At 42.6% G+C, this 22,101-nt stretch overlaps 1 protein-coding gene across 1 annotated transcript in view; it reads right to left on the minus strand.

Annotated features, from left to right (window-relative positions):
• Positions 1 to 200: 200 nt before the first annotated feature.
• Positions 201 to 22,101, minus strand: part of BCAS4 (breast carcinoma amplified sequence 4) — a 60,946-nt gene continuing 39,045 nt past the window's right edge. Inside the window, exon 5 of the mRNA XM_044986089.1 lies at positions 201 to 705. Coding sequence (XP_044842024.1) covers positions 601 to 705 — 105 coding nt within the window. The 3' untranslated portion in view covers positions 201 to 600. The remainder of the gene's footprint in view (positions 706 to 22,101) is intronic.

Genomic DNA, 22,101 nt, shown 5'->3' on the forward strand with positions numbered 1-22,101 from the left:
CCTAGCCAACTGCTTATATTTTGTTTCTGTAGACTTATGTTGGGGAAAAGAAGAAAGATGACAAACCTTTGGCCCTGGCTAGAGGTTTTAGATTTATCTTGTAAATTCAAAACAGTGGGAGGCTTTTGGTATGAAATATTACCAAAAGACTGTGGTAAATATCTATAAAGTAACATATCAAATAGGAGAGGAAAATCACATAACATGAAATAGTTTTAATATGCTATACACATACAGCAATCTGCAACCTTCTGATCAAATATGTAAACAAATTGGTTTCTAAAATGTCACTGTAAACAAAATGTTTTTATATTTTTTTCCCAGCAATAGCATAAAACATTGTGAACAAATCTATTCTGAACTATATTTACATTTCTTCCCCATGCATACTATTTAGGCTCCCCTTAAAATAAGGGAGCTAAATGCATATATAATAAACCCGTAGGCCACTCCTTCCCCATCGCTGCTATACATTTACCTCTTAGCAGAATTCTCAAGTTTTTATTTGAACAAAACATGAATCATAAAAACAAAAGTCAGACATGAAAACATTTCAAGCAACATTTCCCTAAAAAGCTGCTTATAAGATGAAGTCAGCTACTAGTGGCTTTGATACTTTGTACCTACATAGTTCCTAGGAAAATAATCTTCAGTTCTGTAGAGTTTAGGCAGGTCATATGTATGCTGTGCTGATGGAGTATGCTTCTGAAATGAAAAAATGGAAGAAAAATTAATTTTACTCTTGAAAAGAATTTAATTGGTAATATGTTTAGCTGGGCATATGTGGGATGTTGCAATTTGTCAACATTATCTTACATATAACCTCAGAGTGTATTATGTACCAAACACCAGGAGAACGTTCCCCCTCCCCCACACAATGCCTGGGGAAAGACAAACTTAAATGGTTTCCAGGAGGTCTATCCCTCTGTCAGGGAAGAATGAGAAGGTGTGGCCTGAGCTGGTGCAGCGCCCAGTGAAGTTGTACATCTTGGGTATGTCTAGGTGGTGATAAACACTTAGCACTGAGTCTCAGAACACGGGTCAGCTGACTGGGGCTCATGGGGCTATGAAACTGCACTGTAGGCAAGAGGGAGGAGGAGCCCAGGCTCCAGTCCAAATCCGAACATCTACACTGCAATTTTATAGCCCCGTGAGCCCTAGTCGGCTGACCCAGGCCAGCCATGACCATGCTGCGGTCTTGCAGTGCAGCTCTACCACATTTGAATTTGATCCCACATCTTCTCTTGTTTCTATTGATACTGAAACAGAAAATGCATCAGGCTACTGGTAGGGTACAGGTCATTTTCTGTCACCACATTTCCCCACCAGAACTCTTTGAATCCCAACACTTTTGTTCTCAAACCTTTAAGCCAATCCTTTTAGGCTCTGCCACTACAAATTCTCAGTTCACATTCCATTCCAGATCATGGTGGACACTGATGCCCAGCATAAGAAAGCTCTTAAAAGACTTGGAGACTTTATTCTTTTTCTTGTGTTTTGGGCAAATTATCATCCGTGCAGTTTTTGGTCAAATTTCCTAGCCTTCATGTCTCCTTGTTAGGAGTTAATGTGCCATTCATTCAATTTATTTCACGTAGAGTCTCCTGGTCTTAAAATGTGCACACAGGGTCCCTATCTTCCCCAAATTGCCATTTTTAGTGGATTTGCTCCTTTATTCAAAGCCATTCTCTTGCAGTGATTTGTATTTTCATTATTCCTCTTTTCATTGTTCTACCAAACAGGCCATTCAAAAATAGTCAAAAGCATCTGGAACTACTGTGCTGCAATAGTTAATTTCCACGGGTCTCTACTGCTGCTTATCTTGACTATTCAAATTCCTTCCCTTGCCATTTCTTGCAATCCAGACTAACTTCCAGGGCTCCAAAAAACAGTGATAGCTACACCTGTATCACCTCCATTGCATGTTCCTTATCTACTACCAAACTGAAGTATCAACCCAACCCATCCATGCACTTACTTCACTCACACCAACTTACCTTCTGTCCACTCATCCAGCAGGCTTCCTCATAGGTCTGGTCTTGTAACTATTCACTCCTGGGGGTAGTTCTTTCTCTAGTAATCCTACTTCAATCTAGACCACTTTCTCCCACCTCCAAAACCACTTTCTCTCTTTACATGTTAAGGTCTTTTGCCTTCAACTAAAAGCCTGCTGTTAACATTTTTTCAGTACTGCATATTTAGAATCATGGAAATGTAGGACTGGAAGGGACCTTGATAGATCATCTAGTCCAGTCGCCTGCACTGAGGCAGGACTAAATAGTATCTAGACCAGTGAAACTTAGACGGAGGTTCATGAGCTGCAGGTGCCTCTTTAATGTGTCTCCTGCAGCTCTTTGCAGCACACATTAAAACAAGGTATGATTTAATAATTTACCAATCTAAGTTACTAATCAATCAGGATGCTTTTACTATGTTACTAACCAATTGTAGTTGATAAAATAATACACCTCTACCTTGATTTAACGCTGTCATTAGGTGCCAAAAAATCTTACTGCATTATAGGTGAAACCGTGTTCTATTGAACTTGCTTTGATCCACCGGCGTGCGCCGCGCCCCCCCCCCCCCCCCCGAGCACTGCTTTACCACGTTATATCCAAATTCATGTTATATCGGGTGACGTTATATCGAGGTAGTGGTGTACTTGGTCTGTCATTTGCTGAGAGATTTATTTCCCCTGTCATACTGTTAAAATATGAATATATAGTAAATGAAACAATGAATTCACACTACTTTAGCTCTTTTGGGTAACATTGATCACTAATTTAGTTGCTGAATCACTAAGGTCTGAGTATCACTGATCTAGACCATCCCTGAGAGCTGTTTGTCTAACCTGTTCTTAAAAACCTCCAGTGATGGAGATTTCACAACCTCCCTAGGTAATTTGTTTCAGTGCTTAACTATCCTTGACATTAGGAAAAACTTAATTGTAACATAAATCTCTCTTACTACAATTTAAGCCCATTACTTCTTGTCTGGTCCTCAGTGGATAAGGAGAACAATTTATCAGCCTCCTGTTTATAACAGTCTTTTACATATTTGAAGACTTATGTCCCCCCTGTCTTCTCTTCACCAGATTAATAAGCCCAGTTTTTTTCCATCTTTCCTTACAGTTCATGGTTTCTAGATCTTTAATAATTTTTTGTTGATTTCCTCTACACTTTCTCCATTTCATCCACATCTTTCCTAAAGTGTCGTGTCCAGAATGGGACACAGTGCTGTAGCAAGTGGAAAAGTTACTTCATTCCTAAGTGTAATATTTTGCATTTGTTTTTATTGAATTTCATTCTATTTATTTTTTAGACCATTTTTCCAGTTGTCAAGATCATTTTTTGAATTGTAATCCTGTCCTCCAAAGTGCTTGCAACCCCTTTCAGCTTGGTATTGTCCCAAACTTTTTAAGTCTATGCCATTATCGAAAACATTTGACAATATTGAATAGAACCAGACCCAGGACAGATCCCTGCGGGTCCCGACTCAATCTGCCCTTCTAGCTTGACTGTGAACCATTGATAACTATTCTGAATGCTGTTTTTTCAACCAGTTGTGCACCCCTCTTCTACTAGATGCTGATTAGTTCAATGGTCTAAATTCAGATGTGCAAAATTTAGCATCCCAGCAGGGCAGGTTCAGCTCTTAGTGCTTAAGAAGTAGATAAAATTAGGAATTACTGCATGAGGTTGTCTTCTGACTGAGTCCTTATAAAACAGTGCTTTGCATAAATGCTAAAGATTCCCTGACACTTTTCATAAGGGTTCTCTTTTTTTGGCCAAGGATATCAGAGAAATGAGGTGTATGAGGAGGGAGGGCCCTGACAGTGAGGATGAGAAGCTTGAACTTGATTCAGTAGAAAACAGGGATCCAAAGGAAAAAAGGCACATATGGGTGTGTTTATAGGAATTGGGCAAGGAACATCACCTTAGTAACTGCACTTTGGATAGACCAAAGGAAAGCAATGGGGGTGGTGAAGGTCTTAATCAGTCTGTAACTGTGAAAAATCAGCTAGAGTCTACTTTACAGTCACCAGTTAAGTGGTGAGTCACAGATCAATGACATCACAACATTTCTACTGCAGTTACAACCAGGTTGGGCCCATAGTGCTAGGGACAGTGCAGACCCCAATAACAGACAGCCCCTGCCCCAAAAAGCTCAGAGTCTAAGACCTCATGGGTGTAAGTGCTTTTTAAAAATTTTGTTTGGTTTCTTAAACAGATTCACATTCACATTCTGATCAGCTCAAGATGACAAAATTGACCAGGGATACATTTTTAAAAAGCACCAAACAATTTAGATGCTGAAATCCCATTTTTCAGAGTATCTTAAGCACTTGTATCCATTTTTTCGAAGTATTTAACTCTGAGAAATCAATGGGAGTTGGGTACCTAAATACTCTGAAAAATCTGGCCCTTGGGAGCCTAAATCTCTTTGAAAGCCAATGGGTCTTAGGCTCTTAAAAATCTTACCCTAGAACTAATCAAGTGTACACACTGCCACTCTTATACAGTGAGGAAAGTTAAACCTACCTGGAGTCCCCTATTCTCAGTCTTTTTTGAGAGCACCCTAATCATAGAATATCAGGGTTGGAAGGGACATCAGGAGGTCATCTAGTCCAACCCCCTGCTCAAAGCAGGACCAATTCCCAACTAAATCATCCCAGCCAGGGCTTTGTCAAGCCTGACCTTAAAAACCTCTAAGGAAGGAGATTCCACCACCTCCCTAGACAACCCATTCCAGTGCTTCACCACCCTCCTAATATCCAACCTAAACCTCCCCCACTGCAACTTGAGACCATTACTCCTTGTTCTGTCATCTGGTATCACTGAGACCAGTCTAGATCCATCCTCTTTGGAACCCCCTTTCAGGTAGTTGAAAGCAGCTATCAAATCCCCCCTCATTTTTCTCTTCTGCAGACTAAACAATCCCAGTTCCCTCAGCCTCTCCTCATAAGTCATGTGCTCCAGCCCCCTAATAATTTTTGTTGCCCTCCGCTGGACTCTTTCCAATTTCTCTACATCCTTCTTGTAGTGTGGGGCCCAAAACTGGACACAGTACTCCAGATGAGGCCTCACCAATGTCGAATAGAGGGGAATGATCATGTCCCTCAATCTGCTGGCAATGCCGCTACTTATACAGCCCAAAATGCTGTTAGCCTTCTTGGCAACAAGGGCACACTGTCGAATCATCCAGCTTCTCATCCATTGTAACCCCTAGGTCCTTTTCTGCAGAACCGCTTCCTAGCCCTTCAGTCCCTAGTCTGTAACAGTGAACGGGATTCTTCCTGCCTAGGTCAGGACTCTGCACTTGTCCTTGTTGAACCTCATCAGGTTTCTTTTGGCCCAATCCTCTAATTTGTCTAGGTCCCTCTGTATCCTATCCCTACCCTCCAGCGTATCTACCACTCCTCCCAGTTTAGTGTCAACTGTAAACTTGCTGAGAGTGCAGTCCACGCCATCCTCCAGATCATTAATGAAGATATTGAACAAAACCGGCCCCAGGACTGACTCTTGGGGCACTCCGCTTGATACCGGCTACCAACTAAACATGGAGCCATTGATCACTACGCATTGAGCTTGATGATCTAGCCAGCTTTCTATCCACCTTATAGTCCATTCATCCAGCCCATACTTCTTTAACTTGCCAGCAAGAATACTGTGGGAGACCATATCAAAAGCTTTGCTAAAGTCAAAGAATAACACATCCACTGCTTTTCCCTCATCCACAGAACCTGTTATCTCCTCATAGAAGGCAATTAGGTTAGTTACGCATGACTTGCCCTTAGTGAATCCATGCTGACTGTTCCTGATCACTTTCCCCTCCTCTAAGTGCTTCAGAACTTATGCTCAGCAGCAGAAAACAGAGAGAGGTATGAGGGAAAGTTAACAGAAATTGCAAACAGAGGTAGTAACATTGCAGAAAATGCCCAAGTAGAGAAGAAACTGTCAGGCTGAAAAAGTAACAATTCAAATAACATAAGAATAAGCTGAGCTACCCATTCTGCAAGGTAACACCCAGGAGACCACACTTGCTTCTCTGCCACAGTGAAGACCTTAACCCCACCCCAAAAACCAAGGTCTCTCAGGGTATGTCTATAATGCGTTTTAAACCCAGGTCTGTGGGACAAAAGCTCGTGGACTCAGTGTTTCCAAGCCCGTGATTGAGCATCCACTGGAAACCTGGATTTACAATTGATGAACCCACCTGTCTCATCCATGCATCACTACAGAGGTCTTCTAAGTTGGGTCTACGGCTTGAGCTGCATCCACATTTCAAAATGACAGGGCTTGGACCTAAGTCACAGAGGGACTGGGGCTCTGACCCACCCCCCTACTAGGGTCTCCAGACTGGGTCCTGGATGTTTGCTGACCTGAATCAAACTCTGTCTCTGTGTGTGTGTGTGTGGATGAAAGGGTAGCTTGGGCACTAATCTGATTCAGAGGTGGGTTTAGTGTGCAGTGTAGACACACCAAAAGGGGACTGAGTGCCCTCAGCAACTCACAAAGTCAGGCCCTCAATTCAAAGTATTTAAAGGATATAGACTGTTGGTTAGATGAGATCATATCACAACTAGCATGCTCTTGATTAATCTATCTACCTACAGTTAATTGCGATAGCGCTCTGAAGGAAGCGGTGTGCTTGTTTAGCAGTATGGAGAACTTACTACATAATTTCCCAGAGTACCCTTATTCTCTATCTGCTTCTTGGGTCAATTCAAGGTGTATTGATTTATAAAGCCCTCTATGGCCTAGGTACTGGCTTCCTAAGATGCCCATCCCTCTTCTTCGCCACAGCAGAGGAGATGAGTCAGGGCAGTTCTGCTGACACTCCCTTGGTTTGCACATCTGGGATAAGTGGCAGCACATTCTCAGTGAACTGCCCTCTAAGCCACTAATCTACACAGGCTGGAGGAAAGTGGTTATAGGAATAGGCCTGGACCAGTAAGCCATTGACATCAATTATCATGTTGTTTTAGAATGCCTGTGTGTATACAGACTTGCAAGGGAAGGAGGGGTAGGCACCTTTAACACAACAAAAAGTTGCAAAAAATTAAAGTAGTAGTAGTAGAAAAAATACATGGTGACAGCAAAAGCAGATGGTCATCAGTCCCAGCTCTGAATAAGGCCAGGTGGATACTAAACCAGCAAGCCAGGTAGCTCTTGGAACAGTTGCCAGTGACAAGGTGCAATAACACTGCAGAGAAGCGAAAGCAGTAGATGAAGAATGCAGTCCAAGTGGAAAGTTGAGAGTTTTGGTGGTTTTACAGAGAACGTGGATAGAGACAGAAAACACTCTGGCTTTTCAAAGTAAAATCATTTGCCCTTCACTCCAGAGAAATCACTGCCAGTGGCTGACAACACTGATTTAAAACATTTTAAAAGAAACAATACTACTGTAAAGGACAGCAGTGAAACTTAAGTTATGAAACTGACAAACGGGCCTGAACAGAGGATTTGCCATATCAGATCATTGGCCAACTTAGTTCAGTATCCAGCATCTGACAGTGGTCAATACGAAATACTTAAAAAAGAAAGAATAATAATAATTTATGATGCAGCAGGTTAGTTATGCAATGCTGTACACTAGGGTGAGAGAAGACTTCCTTCCTAACTCCTGCAGTGATCAATTGATGCCTTGAAGTGTAAGATCTGTATACTTTTTTTCCCTTACCATGCTAAACTACAAGTACAAAGTTATCCCATCCCCTCCCACTCCCTATTAATGTATGTTTCTATGACCACCTGATACAATGAATTCCTCTGGCTGACTAATGTTGTGTAATCGTGCTGTGAATAATTGTAAAAAGGATTCTGTTTTAAATCTACCTGCAATTAACTTTAATCAAGGCTCCCCTCTAGTTCTCAGATGATGTTAAAAAAGGATTGAGCTAGTCTGTTCTGAATCTTCTGGTGCAGCTGCTGAGTCCATGCCAACTACTGAGACAAAGAGAACTATCCAGAGGACAGTGCTTCAGGAGGAGCAGTTCACAGGAAAGGATTCTTGGACAACTGTACAAATAAGATATGGAGGTAACAGAGATGCCAGGATATGAGGAATCTCTATTCTATGCATGTCACACACTCAAGGGATGAAATGACGCTTCTGTGGTCAAGCTACAGTGAAACCCAAAGGAAAAGCAATAGCTTCATGCCAAGGGAAGGCCGGGGGGGGGGAGGGGGCGGCGCTGCAAGAATCTGAATATCCAAAACTACAGGAGAAATCAAAAGGGAAAGGTTCAAGTAACAGGATATGGAGCCTTTTGCCCTAGATCACTTGGTTCACATGTGGTGCGGATTAGTAAAGCGCAGAGGATGTTGCTGTACCATGGCTGTTTGATGTATTTCAGACTAGGAGCTTTCAGTCCAATTCCCAGCGGAATGGTATCCATGCCACAAGAGATACCACAAGTGGCACTGGCCCTACCCAAAGACCAAGTCAGACTATAAGGTCCTCAAGCCACCGTTTCTACAGTTCTGTGCACACCTATAGCACTTTATAAGTAACTCCTTGTCACTTCTATTAGTGCTTCCTTAGATAGGGCATAGGGTAGGACAGTAGCTTGCACTGTTTCTGCCTGTACTGTATGAGAATTGTTGGCAGAGGATTTCAGCCTCTCGGGACATCAGTCTTGTCACCTTTCACCAGCACCGAGCACTTAAAACAAAACAAATCCCTCCACACCAAATCTCAAAACTGAAAATGTAAGGCTATGTAAAGTATTATAAGGCAAGGGAGGTGGCTCACCAGATCAGAGACAGCTGTCTAGGAATGCTAGCAGCATTATTCAGATACATTAAAAGCCCTTCAGACAATACTCAGCATGACAGTAATAAAGGCACAAAGTATGCACACAGACTCAAGCTGTAGTCTAGTCGTCATGTGTGAAACACTTAAAGAACAGAAAGAGACAGAGTTGCTCTGGAATTCCTGAAGGGGAACACTGCAAGTGCCATCTGTAGACAGATTTGAAGTGGGATCTACTCCCCAACCCTGCTCCCAATTTAGGGAACTATTTATTAACTTACACCTTTCAGTTGAAAGATCCCATAAACAGTGATTAGCTGAGGAAGTGAAGGATGAAAAAGTTAAGGGGAACTCAACATTCTGTAGCAGGAAACACGGGCCCATATAAACTAGATGGGATATTTATGGTTTGAAACAAAAACATTAGAATTTTAGACGACCTTTTGCAAAGTGAAGCACATGCAGCGTTCTGTACTTACAAGAAAATTCAAAGGAATGGCATGTAGAATCATGCCTGAAGGATTAAAACTTCTGGTGGCAGCTTTAGAGACTTCAGTAAATTAAACCTTATCAGGAGGCCAAGTTATCTAGGGAGAGGAGCTCTGTGGCTTTGTTTTTGAAGCACTGGGGCCCTCTACTTGAGAAATATACCCCAAATACTGTCTTAGATAGCTGAAGGAAACATGAAAGCAACATGAGTGAGTGTGACCCACAGATGTGAATACAGTAGTAGTTTCTTGACAACTGCAACTCAGCACTAGAACAGCATAACTCAGTCACAAGGTGAGCACTTGTAGGTTATGTGTTCTGCTCAGGAAACTATCCCCTCTGGGAAGCTTAATCCACAATCAGATTTTACTTTTCATCAAATAGGGAGGGGGGAGAAGTGCGTGCATGTTCCAAAGCCACACTGCACATAGTAAACTTAAGCCAGCCTAAAGAACAGGAGTACTTGTGGCACCTTAGAGACTAACAAATTTATTTGGGCATAAGCTTTCAAGGGCTAAAACCCACTACATCGTAATGACCCAATAACCTGCTCAGTCCCCAGGCACAGACTAGGATTCTGCATTTACTGCTGTTACTATAAGGCCTTCCTGTCCAATTCCAAACTATTTGTTTTCATAAGTAACTCGAACTTCCAAACGCTGAAAGAACAGGTAGGCCCCGAGAAAAGAGGGAGGAAGAACATACTTCATACAGGGAATGGAAATTAACCATGTAAGCTCCTCCCCATTGGAAATGGAGTTTCCCGGTACACAAGTGAAACTTAAACCAAAGTCTTGCAGCCACCAGTTTTCTCTCTGAACCAATCAATCACCACCCCAGATCTGGATTCCTGCAAAGTAGGTTCCCTGTGAGCCTAGCCAATTTCAGGATTTTGTGCCTCATCTCAGGGTACGTCTACATTACCCACCGGATCGGCGGGTAGCGATCGATCTATCGGGGATCGATTTATCGCATGTAGCGTAGATGCGATAAATCGATCCCCAATCGCTCTCCCGGCGACTGCTGAACTCCAGCAGTGCGAGAGGCAGAAGCAAAGTCGACGGGCAAGCCGCGGCCGTCGATCCAGCGCCGCGAGGACGTGAAGTAATTAATTTTAATTTGATTTAAGATACGTCAACTTCAGCTATGCTAGTCTCGTAGCTGAAGTTGCGTATCTTAGATTGATTTCCCCCACACACACACCCAAGTGTAGACCAGGCCCAGACGTATTAACAGGAACTATATTGGGTCAATTATCCCTCAGACGTAAAGTTCCTGCCCCACACAACAATTTCAAAGCTAAAAAAGAAGTAATAAAATACCTTGCCCCTAATGCAGATCTATACTAGATCCTGCTGCTGTCTCGGCCTGCAGCACCGCTCATGTTCCCAGAGCTCCTGAATCCATTTACTTTTCATCTATTGTGAGCCCACGCACCTGAACTAGCACTAATGCACCTTCCCCTCAGCCCCCACTGAAGGTTTTGCTCCTGCCTACTACACAAAGAGACGCCTTCAAAGCCTTCATGGGAGCATCAGCACCATTGCAAGCAGGCAACGAAAATAAAGAGGCTCAGGAACTCTGTTCCAGAGAGACATGTGCACCACAGAGGTCTGAACTCCAAGGACATGAGGGACTGGAGGTGACCCACTTAGGAAAAAGAGTAATCTGATATTCAGGTAAGAGGACAGGGTCAGCGATATTTGGTGGGGCTAATTATTTCCAGCACTTGATCATTTTCACATGTATTTAATTAAGTACAGCTCTGAGTAGAGCTGGTCAAAAACGAGTTTCTGTTCCATGAGAAATGCTTAAAAAAAATTAAAATTTGTTATGAACTGGAACGAAATGCTGAAGTTTCTAAATTTCTCACACAATGAAAATTTTAAATTCAGAACCACTGAAATATTTCATCTAGATAACATTGAAATACACTTTCCTTATGGAGAGAGATTTTGTAATTATCCACCATAGGGCTGTTTGCACCTTCCCCGGAAGCATCTGGTTCTGGTCGCTGTCGTATTGAACACTAGACTAGTGGTAGGATGACAACAGGCTTTGCTATAGCACGGGGTAGCCAAATCGTGGCTCATAAGCAACATGTGGCTCTTTAAAGTGCGGCTTGCAGCGCCTCCAATGCCCTCTCCTTTCTCCTCCTACCAGACTAGAGAGAGGAGAGCTCAGGGCTTGTGCCCTGCGGTAGGGTGCTGGGGCCAGGCGCTTCTGCCAGAGATGACTGGTGCCTCCTGAGAGTGGGAGCCAGGTAACCCTGGCAAAAATTGGGGGGAGAGGGCATGTGACACCCCCCCCACACACACACACACATCACCGCTGCTTCTGCCTAGTGGGGAGGAGGGCCCTGAGATCTCCCTCCTCGCAGGGCTGAAGCCCTGAGCCCCAGCAGGTGTGCCCTGGCTCTCAAACTTCTGAAGAATGTCATATGTGGCTGAGAGGGTCAGTAAGTATGGCCACCCCTGACTACAGGCCAGAGTCTGAGGGAACCTCAAGACATTCGGTCCAATTGCCTTCATCAAGCAACAAGGACTCTATGGTATGAATCTTCAACACATCTAATTTGTCTTCAACACACTGGATTTTTTTTTCTTCAAGTAAGGGACTATTTCTGTTGTCCAGATTTCCATTGTCTCTCTCACGCACACTTCATCACTGACAAGTTCTGGATAAGAGGAATTCTCATGATCTTTCACCCTGCCTGAAATAATTAGATTTTTCTCTCATCTGTCCCCCCTACCCAGAACACATTATTCTCAACATCAAACACACCAATACCAAGATTCTGCAACTTCCCTGGGACAGTCTCTCACTTTATTAAATAAATAAATTAATTAAATAAAAATCGATACCACAAATGGAATCCTGAGAGAGTGAGTTGAGTTAATATGGCTCCTTTGAGAAGTGTACAAAGGGGTCCTAAACGCAGCAACACCATGTCTAGAAACCCTTCTCCTTAAGTTTGCTTTGACAGTAATTTTCATGTCACAGTTATGGAGCTGGCTCCTCAACTATGCCCAGTACCTTTCTCCAGGCTAGAGGCTAGAGGCACCATAGGGCTTCTGGGTGGAAGGCTACAGCTCCCGCCTCTCCTGAAGACATGGTCCGGAATGTCTCCTAGCATATGGGGGAGAATCCTCACCTGCCTGATTAAGGCAACTTTACTCCCCTTTGTGCTTCTGGAGCTGCACAAAAGGGATTTAACCAGGGACATGAGTTAATATCCGCAAAGCGCTTTGAAGATTGATCCCAACACCACCTCTGCAAGTAGGTAAGTACTACAGCCCCCATTTCACAGCTGAGGAGACTGAGGCAAAAGGGTTAAGTGGTTTGTCCAGACACAAGCACGTCAGTGGCAGAGCCAAGCTTAGAATCAGAACTCACGCCTCTTTCAAATTATTTTTTTTTTACAGTGCTACAGGCACACACAGCACTTTGCAGGTAAATGTAAAGAGGAGGTTCCCTACCACCAGACACTTTCATTATTTCCTCAGTCTTAATTGTAAGTACAACACAGAAAGCACAAAGGCAAATAAAAGGAAGGGGATACAGCCCTTGCAGGGCGAAGAGAAAGAGGGAATATATCTGATGACATCGTAGGTGGCTTCTTAAATTTCTGTAGTGAAATCAAGTTTCAGAGGAAAATTATAGGTTAACAGGCACAGCAGGAGAAGTGAGTTCAAAGCTCTGAATGAGGAAACAGACACTATCACAGCTATGGGGCAAACTGCAAAGACCACAATGAGGAATGAAGAGATGTTTCAGCAGGAGCATGGCTTAAGTTAATGCATGAAGGAAGGTCTGAGCGCTGAGGTATAGGCAGGAACAGAGATGTGCATGGTAAGGATAAGAAGCTTGAATGTAATGGGTAGCCAGCCAAGAGGTTTGAAAAGAGGCGTGACAACAGGTGGCTTTGTCTAATATTTGCAGCCACAGAAATTCAAAGATGAGCACATGTCAATTCAGACTGTCCCTGGATTATGTGATAAAATGGGGTGGTGCTTGCATTTTTGATTTTGGCAAAATGAACATTTCAAGGGTGGGTTTGCAGAACTGTGACCAGAGACTACGCACTCTTACCTCCACTGAAGTCTATAATTTGCACCAACCAAGCACACTTTTTTATACATATATTCAAGACGTGGGAGATTAAAAGCAAAGCAACATTTATTATATCAGGGCAATTTTGCTGATAACCTTGTTCGAGTTACAGACCCACAGCTTTGCATTTGAAAGAAGCAGAAGGCCCATATGCCTGAAGAGCTATGCAGAAGACAACACCTGGCTTACATGCTCACTTAGGACCACATGCCCACGCAGATATACTGAGACAAGGAACAGCCAACCTCATTTCTCCTTTAATGGGAGCAAGGAAGCCAAACGACTGAGCGTTTGGACTTTGAGCCGAAGTAATAGATTCTAGTATAGCTTCACTTTCAAGGCTGTACATAACTCTGCCCCTTGTAATCTCTCTAGAAGGCCACCTGCTCAGTACAATGTATAACCTTCCTTTGCTTCCCACAGTCAGGCACTGGACTCAATCAGGTGATCTGGGTTCTACTCACAGCTCTGCCACTGAATTACTGTGCGAATGTGGATAAGTCACTTTCCTGTGCCTCTGTTTCCCCATCTGTTACACATAGACAATGATGCTGACCCTCTTTTATTAAGTGCTTTGAAACTATGCATAAAAGTAGCATAAAAGTGAGCTATAGATTACAATTATGCTTGAAAAAACCTTCCCCATGGATGTTTCCACGTACCATCCCTCTATTTCATAAAAAATAAGACGATCCAAACTTCTGAAAGCATTCAAGCTATAAGGTGCACTCTTCTTTGTGAACATAGGAACTGCCAGACTCGATCAGACCTAAGGTCGCTCTAGTCCAGTATCCTGGTCTCTAATTGTGGCCAGAACAAGATGCTTCACAGGAATATGTAAGTATCCTACACAACAGGCAGACATGAAATAATCTGCCCACCAATATAGGTCTTTCTGGAGCAGCGTCACAATCAAAAGCTAAACAAAATAATAAAACCCATTTGAAATATGAAGCAGCATTACTCAGGAAAGACTCTCATTGACTTAATAGGAGTTGGATCAGCTCCCTAATAAGTAAGTGGCCCAGTGGACAGGCACAGCACAAGACAGGACTCCTGCATTCTAGTTCTGACTCTGCCAGTGATTCACTTTATGATCTTGAGCAAGACCCTTCACTTCTCTGCGCCTCAAGTTTGCCATCTGTAAAATGGGAACACTTTGGAAAAGGCTTTAGTATAAAATATGGATTGTATTAATTTACCATCTACATTTTCTAGCGGCCATCTGTGCAGAATATGTGTATGTGTAAAAGTAAAATAAGTAAAAGTAAAATAGATGCCCCTTACAAACACCCCAAAACTAGTATTCTGGTATATTTAAGAAGATATATAGTATTCAGACAGATGAGTAAATTATGTCATGCTTATATATAACCTAATTTTTCTCTTGATAAACTAAGAAAAGGGGAAGTGTACAGAGTTTATTTTTAGTAATGTTATATTAAGGCATGCTACAGCACAGACCACGTGTGCGTAGTACAACTTAAAAACAAGTACAAAAACATACTTTAAAAAAAAGTGTTTACGGATTGTACCAGGATTTGATTCCGGTCCCAGGGACATGCCAGAACTTTGTAAAAAATCAGGATTTCTTAGGAACATTTTTGGTTTTCATATGAATTTCTGATGATATTCAGGGTTCCAAAAATATTAATAATTATACTAAACTGGGATAGGTTGCCAAAAAAACAACATTGGCTAAGAAATAATATAAAGGGGCATAGGGCACAGTACAGGGCAATCCACTCAGTTGCCACCAAAGACAATGGGGGTTGGGGGCACTAATGTTCCTTGCAGGATTAAGCCCCCACACTGATCAGAAATGATAGGTCAAAATGAGAAAAATAAGATTCAGCTTGGGAAAAGTCCAATAATACTCTGAACACTGATGGCCAATGGGAGGGAGGTTCTGGATAGCAGTGTGAGAGAGAGTGAGTGTGACCCAAGGCAAGAGCAGACAGTAAACTGTGTACAAGCTTCTGGTACGACATGGCAGGAAGTAAAGTGAGTAAAGTGTAAACTTCAAGTCAGTGGCTATGGCCTATCCCACGGTAGCATGAGGGGAGATGTGGCAGATTTTGAGTACCTGGATCTCTGGCCCTGCTGGAATCAGCTGACATAAAGATGAAAACCCTCCTCCACACTCCTCCTCTGGCAGGGAGCACTTTAGAGGTAGCTCGTCTCAATAGTAACAGGCTAATGAAGCCAGTTCTTACCACTCATCCTCCAGCCAGGCCCCCATATTCCATCCGTTCGGGAACGTGGCCTGTTAACTGTGGAGCAGAGGCCTAGATGCAGTGCTGAGGTACTCATGCCTGCCCAGCTGCAATGAGATGGGTGGTCCCATCACAGAGACATTGCTACAAAAAGAAATATAGGTCTTGCCTGGTAAAAATTGATACCAAAGGGTCATTAATGTGGCCTGAAAATTACTGTGGTCGAAAACCCCCAAACAAACCCACATGCTTACAGAATGGAAGGTGCACTCTGGCAATGAAAGAGTTACACAAAACCTGGTGCTTGGGGAGGTGTTAACTAGACTTTTTGGGAACGTTCAATATTAGTGAATAGGGCCTGAAAGTTCCTATTCAATATGGCAAAGTTCTGCCTCCTAATGAAGGATAAAAATAGTCTGTGTATGCCTATGTGAAAGAAAACACACACACACACACACCATGGAACTGGCACTGCAGTATGGTTGGGGGATGGGCAGCTAGAAGAGAAGCTGCAGTAATCGCGGCGACTCCTGCAGGCTGAGCTCTACTGGGTAAACTACACTGAAACGCTGTGTAACAGCAACTGCCAGAGACATAGCAACTGCAATCAGCTAAACCAGAGAGAAAGGACTAGAATTTTCCAGGCAGGCCAGGAAGAATCCTTTATTTCTATTGGCTAGAGGTGTATGCGCACACACAAATACACACACACACACACATATACACACACGCTCGCTCTCTTTTTTTCTGGAGACTATCTTGGTATTTTTGTTGTTGGCAAACCAGACTGTTTCAGAAGCAGCTTTAGAAAGATTTGCAGGTTAGGGTGCATCTGAACAGGAGCAATGTGGCGAAGAGGGATTAACCACCACCAAAGATGAGCTTGCAGCAATACTGCTATTGCAGAAATACAATCACTACACAATAACTTTTTCCCCCAAGTGTACCAGCTATGCTTCCTAGAGCATTTAGGTGCACAATTGAATTAAAAACCAAGGCCGAATAAATTATTTTTCATGCATTTTCAAACCACATTGACACTTGGACTCTGCGGCAAAATGAATGTTACAAAAAAAAGTGTATATGCACTGAATATAAATATATTATGAAACGGCTTTTAAAACTCTGCCATAGAGAGAGCATTCTGATTGGCTCCCAATGATGTAAGACATCCATAATGCCTGGTAAAATACGGGTTAACTAGTCTCATTTCTGCATATAAATTCCAGCTAATAAGAGTATCTGTGACACTCCAGGAAACATATTGCAGATTAATTATAGCGCTTCTCAGGTAGTTAAAGTCATTTGACCTCAGACCCTAACGCCATGCAAGCTTACTATTTTCATGTAGAAATGCACTCACACTGGCCTGTCTTATTGCTTAATTATTCACTGTTTGTTTCTGCTGAGGGAAGCCTTATTTAAGAATATGTTAAATCGTTTTCAAATTTAAGTTATGAAAGATATACACAGGCACATCTTAAGCAACTTAGCTTTGTCTGGTATGGCATCCTGTGTGAAATCAATGATGAGCTGTCAGTGATTCTCAAACTATTTTACTGATGACCCCTTTCATATAGCAAGCCTCCGAGTGCAACCCCCCCTTATAATTTAAAAACACTTCTGGAGGCAAAGCGGGGTTTGGGATGGAGGTTGACAGCTCGCGACCCCCCCATATAATAACCTCGCGACCCCCTGAGGGTACCTGACCCCCAGTGTGAGAACTCCTGAGCTAGGTACTGTACCTCTTCAAATGGGAAACAGATCCTGTGCATTTTCACTTCTTACTGAATAAAGGTATTAAACCAAGCAATGCATTTTTTAAAAAAAACCCTATGAAAAGACAAACCTACACTTTGAGAATCCTACCATAGGAAGGGCTTGTGCCAGAGCCATCAATTAAATCCTTTTAAAAACTTTTTTTGTAGGGCCCCAAGTGGTCAAATAATAGTGAATGGCATTAACTCTTTAAACGCAGTGAGGCTTACAGGTTGCTAGTCAATGGACTGTTTAGGAGGACTGTCTGCGATTGCAGCTTCAGGAGTCTGACAGACTGCATATTCCAAGTAGAGATAAGGTGGGTCAGGTAATATCTTTTACTGGACCAACTTCTGTGGGTGAGAGAGACAAGCTTTCAAGCAACACAGAACTCTTCTTCAGGTGTCTCTAATATTTTGGGATTGACATGACTACACCTACATTGCATATTCCAAGTGCAAACACATTTACATGGTTACTGCATGACTGGAGAATTCCATGTAAAATATTAATCGCATAAGGTTTGCGCCATAGCTTGCAGCCAGTCCTCTTTCTACAATACACGACCCTCAGCTTCCAGATATAAACAGATTTTTTTGTTTCCCAACATGAGTACAACTGCAGAAGAAGGCTTAGATTTTTGTGATAAGTACACAACAGGTAGCATGTTAGCAAGAAACTTTACACAGGGTCTGGAATATATTGAGTTATATCATGCCCTACCAAGCACCTTGGCTGCAAAATGCAAGCTAACTTATAGGAGATATCTAATTTAATATTTTGCATTCATAGTTCCAAAACAAGAAAACAGGCTACTCAAAAACACAGTATGTTGCCCAATTTGCTACCCAAAATTGCATTTGTTCTTCAAATCCTTGCCTAAGGCTTATGGACATCCAATACAAATGCAAGAGCAAGCTCTATAGCGTAGGATGGGGTTGCAATGATGCATGGTATCACTTCCAGGTTCATAGCAGCATCACTGAGGTTATTACCTAATAATACTGCTCATTCTGATCCTCTTTTCAGCAGCATAGTGAAAATGCTAAAATTCAAAGAAAAAAAATAGGTCATCCATAACCACAGTGCCTAGAAACACACAACATTCCTCGATTACTCCTAAAGGATCCCTTTACCTCAGTACATACCATCAAATATTTCAAGTGGAACAAATTCATTAACTTGTAAACATGACTTAACTAACTGAAAGGCACAGAAACCTAGAACATTGTTAAATCACTTCTAGCAGGCACTGTATTGTGTGTTAATATTTGCCATCTGCTTATGTTGTATCTTTATCACAAGAAAAAATGATGAATGTTGAGGAAAGGAACTTAAAAACCCCAAACTTGGCCTCTCATCTATTTATTTATTTTACGCACACACGCACACACGCACACACACACACACACACACACACACACACACACACACACAACTGGAGAAAAGAACCAGGGTGAAACTGTCTTTTCAGCTATTGCTGCTTTATAATAACTACACAGGAAAATTCAAAAAAGGAGAAAGAAAAAGGAAAGCACCCGTGCATGCTTGATACTCCAGACAGCAAGAAATTTGCCTCAGGGAGAAGCACTGTGAAAAAGGGTGGGGGAAGGGCAACTTTCTGGGAGAGACAGAGTGTGTGTATGTGCGCGCGTTGGAGGCGGGGGAGAGAATTGCTAGGCATTACGACTCCTACAGGCTGAAGCAGAGCAAGCACCTTTCCTGCAACAACATTACATCATAGGCAGAACTGCTTGCAGACCACAGAAAATGGCCATAATCCCCAGCCAAGAGCAGATTCCAGCAGACACAACATTCCTCCTCTCTGGGTGCCTGGAGACTTTAAATAATTTTTCAACTCCTACAATGGGAAACTTTTTTGTTTTTTAAGGAAATAGATCAGTCAAACGTCTTATCCCTATGACACATCAAGGTGCTTGCTCTCTGTAGCATGGGCAAGGACATGGAAAGTATTAGGGTAAGAGTGAATTTTGTTTTAATCTCAACAAAAAATGTCCTTTGACGCTTAACGTACTTTATGTGGACTTCAAAACCTGAATGGAGTGTAGTATCGTCAATACTCTGCCAGGCTGATCTCCCTCTAAAACACTTAGGCAGTTAGGTGCCACAGCGATGGGCGCTATAGAAAAATGATAGATCAGATGCAGAGCTCATCAAGGAGTAAACATTCCTGAAGTTAACTGCCACAAGGAGAGATTCTCGTAACGTCTTACCAGCAACAAAATCCTTCGAAACACTCTGATTTCTTCTAAAATCTGTGTCTATAAGAGTGGCTCATAAAAGTTCTGGACTGACAGTTCCAGAGTCTGAAGTTTTCTATCAGCAGGCCAGGTGCATTATGGGCAGCAGCAGGGTAAACTTCCCCTTATCAATGGGCCATAACCCTGACCTGGAGAGACCACCTCTAAAACATGCCTCTTGCTGTGGCTGGCTGCCAACGAGGAGGACAACTAGCACAATATATGGTGGTGGTTTCTGTGATGTGGATGCTCATCCACTGGAAATTGGATCATGACCCACCAAGCTCCTTTCATGCAGATCACTGAATGACCACTGGACACCAACCCTGGCTCCCACACCAGGGGGCTTCCTCTGGGGGTGCTCAACCCGCCCCCCGGCTCTGCCCCAGCCCCACCTCCACCCATGCCCCACCTCTTCTCACCCCCACCCCGCCTCTTCCTGCCCAGTTCCACCCCCTCCCCCAAACACACTCCGTGCCTGCTCCTCCCCTTCCCTCCCAGCGCTTCCTGCACGCCACGGAACAGCTGATATGTCAGCACTTACGTCCCACACACTCCCCTAGTTGGAAACTGTGACAGACAGGGCAGCTTCCTGCAAAATCTATGGGAGACCATATCGTATTAAGAGCACGAATGGTTTATGTATCATTGTGGGCAGGGACTATATGCACAAGAAAATAAAAGGGAATGATTAAGGCAAATCACTCAGGTTATAGCACTTCCAGAGAGGTGACACTTCCTGGGGAGGTTTGTACGTTCTGGTTCAGAACAGATTCTCCGGAGACCAACAGACAGGGAAGGGATTTGGGGATAAATAGCCCAAACTTAAACTGACTCGGGGCTTTCATTCTGGTTCCTGATCTAAAAGACTGATATGGGCTTGTAACCACAGGGAAAACCCAACTGTGGGGTTTGAAGGACTGGCACCTACCAGAGCCCTATGTTGGAGTTGAGGGAAACCGGTGGTAAGCTTTTTAGCATGTATGTACGTTCTTTTATTTTTATATGCTTTCTCTGTGTTAATGCTTTTTACTGTCAGAAAAAAATGTGCTTGCTTAGAAAGAGCTGTGTGGTAAATTGTAACTGCTGGCAACATGCTAGTCGTAGCCTTTGGTGAGAGAGCAAAGCACAGGCACTGACCTTTTAGGCAGACTGGCTTGCTGGGGATATCACAGTATAGATCAGGGAGCTGTAAAGCCTTAAAACCCCCAGTCACAAAGGAGTGAAATGGGGATCTCCACTCAGCAGAGGTGATGGCTGGGAGCCCTCAAGGGACCAAAGAAGAGGAAATACAGGTGCCATTATCTTGAAACTGTGACAGTAGTGACAAAGTCACTGCAGGGAGTTTGAACCCGTGACCTATGGCTGAAAAATTCTATATCTCATTACCAGTCCTCAGGGCCCTACTGGTCTCCATAAGACTGCAAAGTAACTTAATTTCTATGGTGTTCCATAAACAAGATCATTTCAAATATTATCCACCACAAAATGAGATGTTGATAAAATGTCATTATCTGTGATCTTACTCTGAACTACTGGAAAAGTTAATCAAAATAACATCTTGCAAACAAAACAAAATAGTACTCACCAAGATAAGGAAGCAAAAGCCAGCCTATGCTAATGACTAAAAAGAGAAGAGGACAATTTCTGAATGTTATTCATGCTACAATTGCTAGAATGCAAAGACATTTTTGGAAGTAGAAGAGGCTTCCTATTTCTACACCAGATCACTCAATAACCTTTCTTCTTCACAAATAAAATGTAGGAGTCTCTTGAACTCATTTAGAGTTTCCACCATTTCAGTCACCCTCACTGTTGGTGGATTCCAGACGTTTATGATCTTGAGAGAAGTCATCTTATTTTAGTCCCCTCTTTATTGCTCTCTTCCTCATTTTTAGACTGGCAGAGTTTTCCGAACCCCTTTGCCAGTATTGGGGAAAAAAAGTCTAATTGATTTTGTTACCCCTTTCATAATTTTGAAAATTTACTATGCAAATTGATTGTTCAGCAGGGGACAATTTTGATTCTAGGAGAAATAAGAAAAGCCAATCAGGACATATTTCATATTACAAAGAGAAAAGTCCTATTTTCATAAGTACAATGGGCCAAATTCATCCCAGGTATAGCTCCTGATATTAAAGAAGTTACAGAAGGGATGATTTTGGCCCAGGTTATAAGGTAAACTAAACCATTCAGTTGCCTATAATCTTTCTTTGCTTTTAGAGTCATTTCATGTTTCATTCTTAACAAGGCTATAGCCTTTACCAGGCAAACTGACTCAAAGAAACAATCACTATGGAACACAAGGTGAAAAGCCACTGTTAGGATCTAAACTGCAACAAAACATAACAATTACTAAAAAGAACAGCATTCAAATAGTGTGTATGTGTGTATTGAGTGGGGGGAGGGCTGTTTGTTTGTTTTTTTAAACAACTTCAGGAAAGTTTCACCACCACTGATACTCTACTTCAGAAGGCAGACGGCACAATATTGTAAAATCACATTTT

The sequence above is a fragment of the Mauremys mutica genome, chromosome 13 (assembly GCF_020497125.1).
Source record: "Mauremys mutica isolate MM-2020 ecotype Southern chromosome 13, ASM2049712v1, whole genome shotgun sequence".
Lineage (NCBI taxonomy): Eukaryota > Metazoa > Chordata > Testudines > Geoemydidae > Mauremys > Mauremys mutica.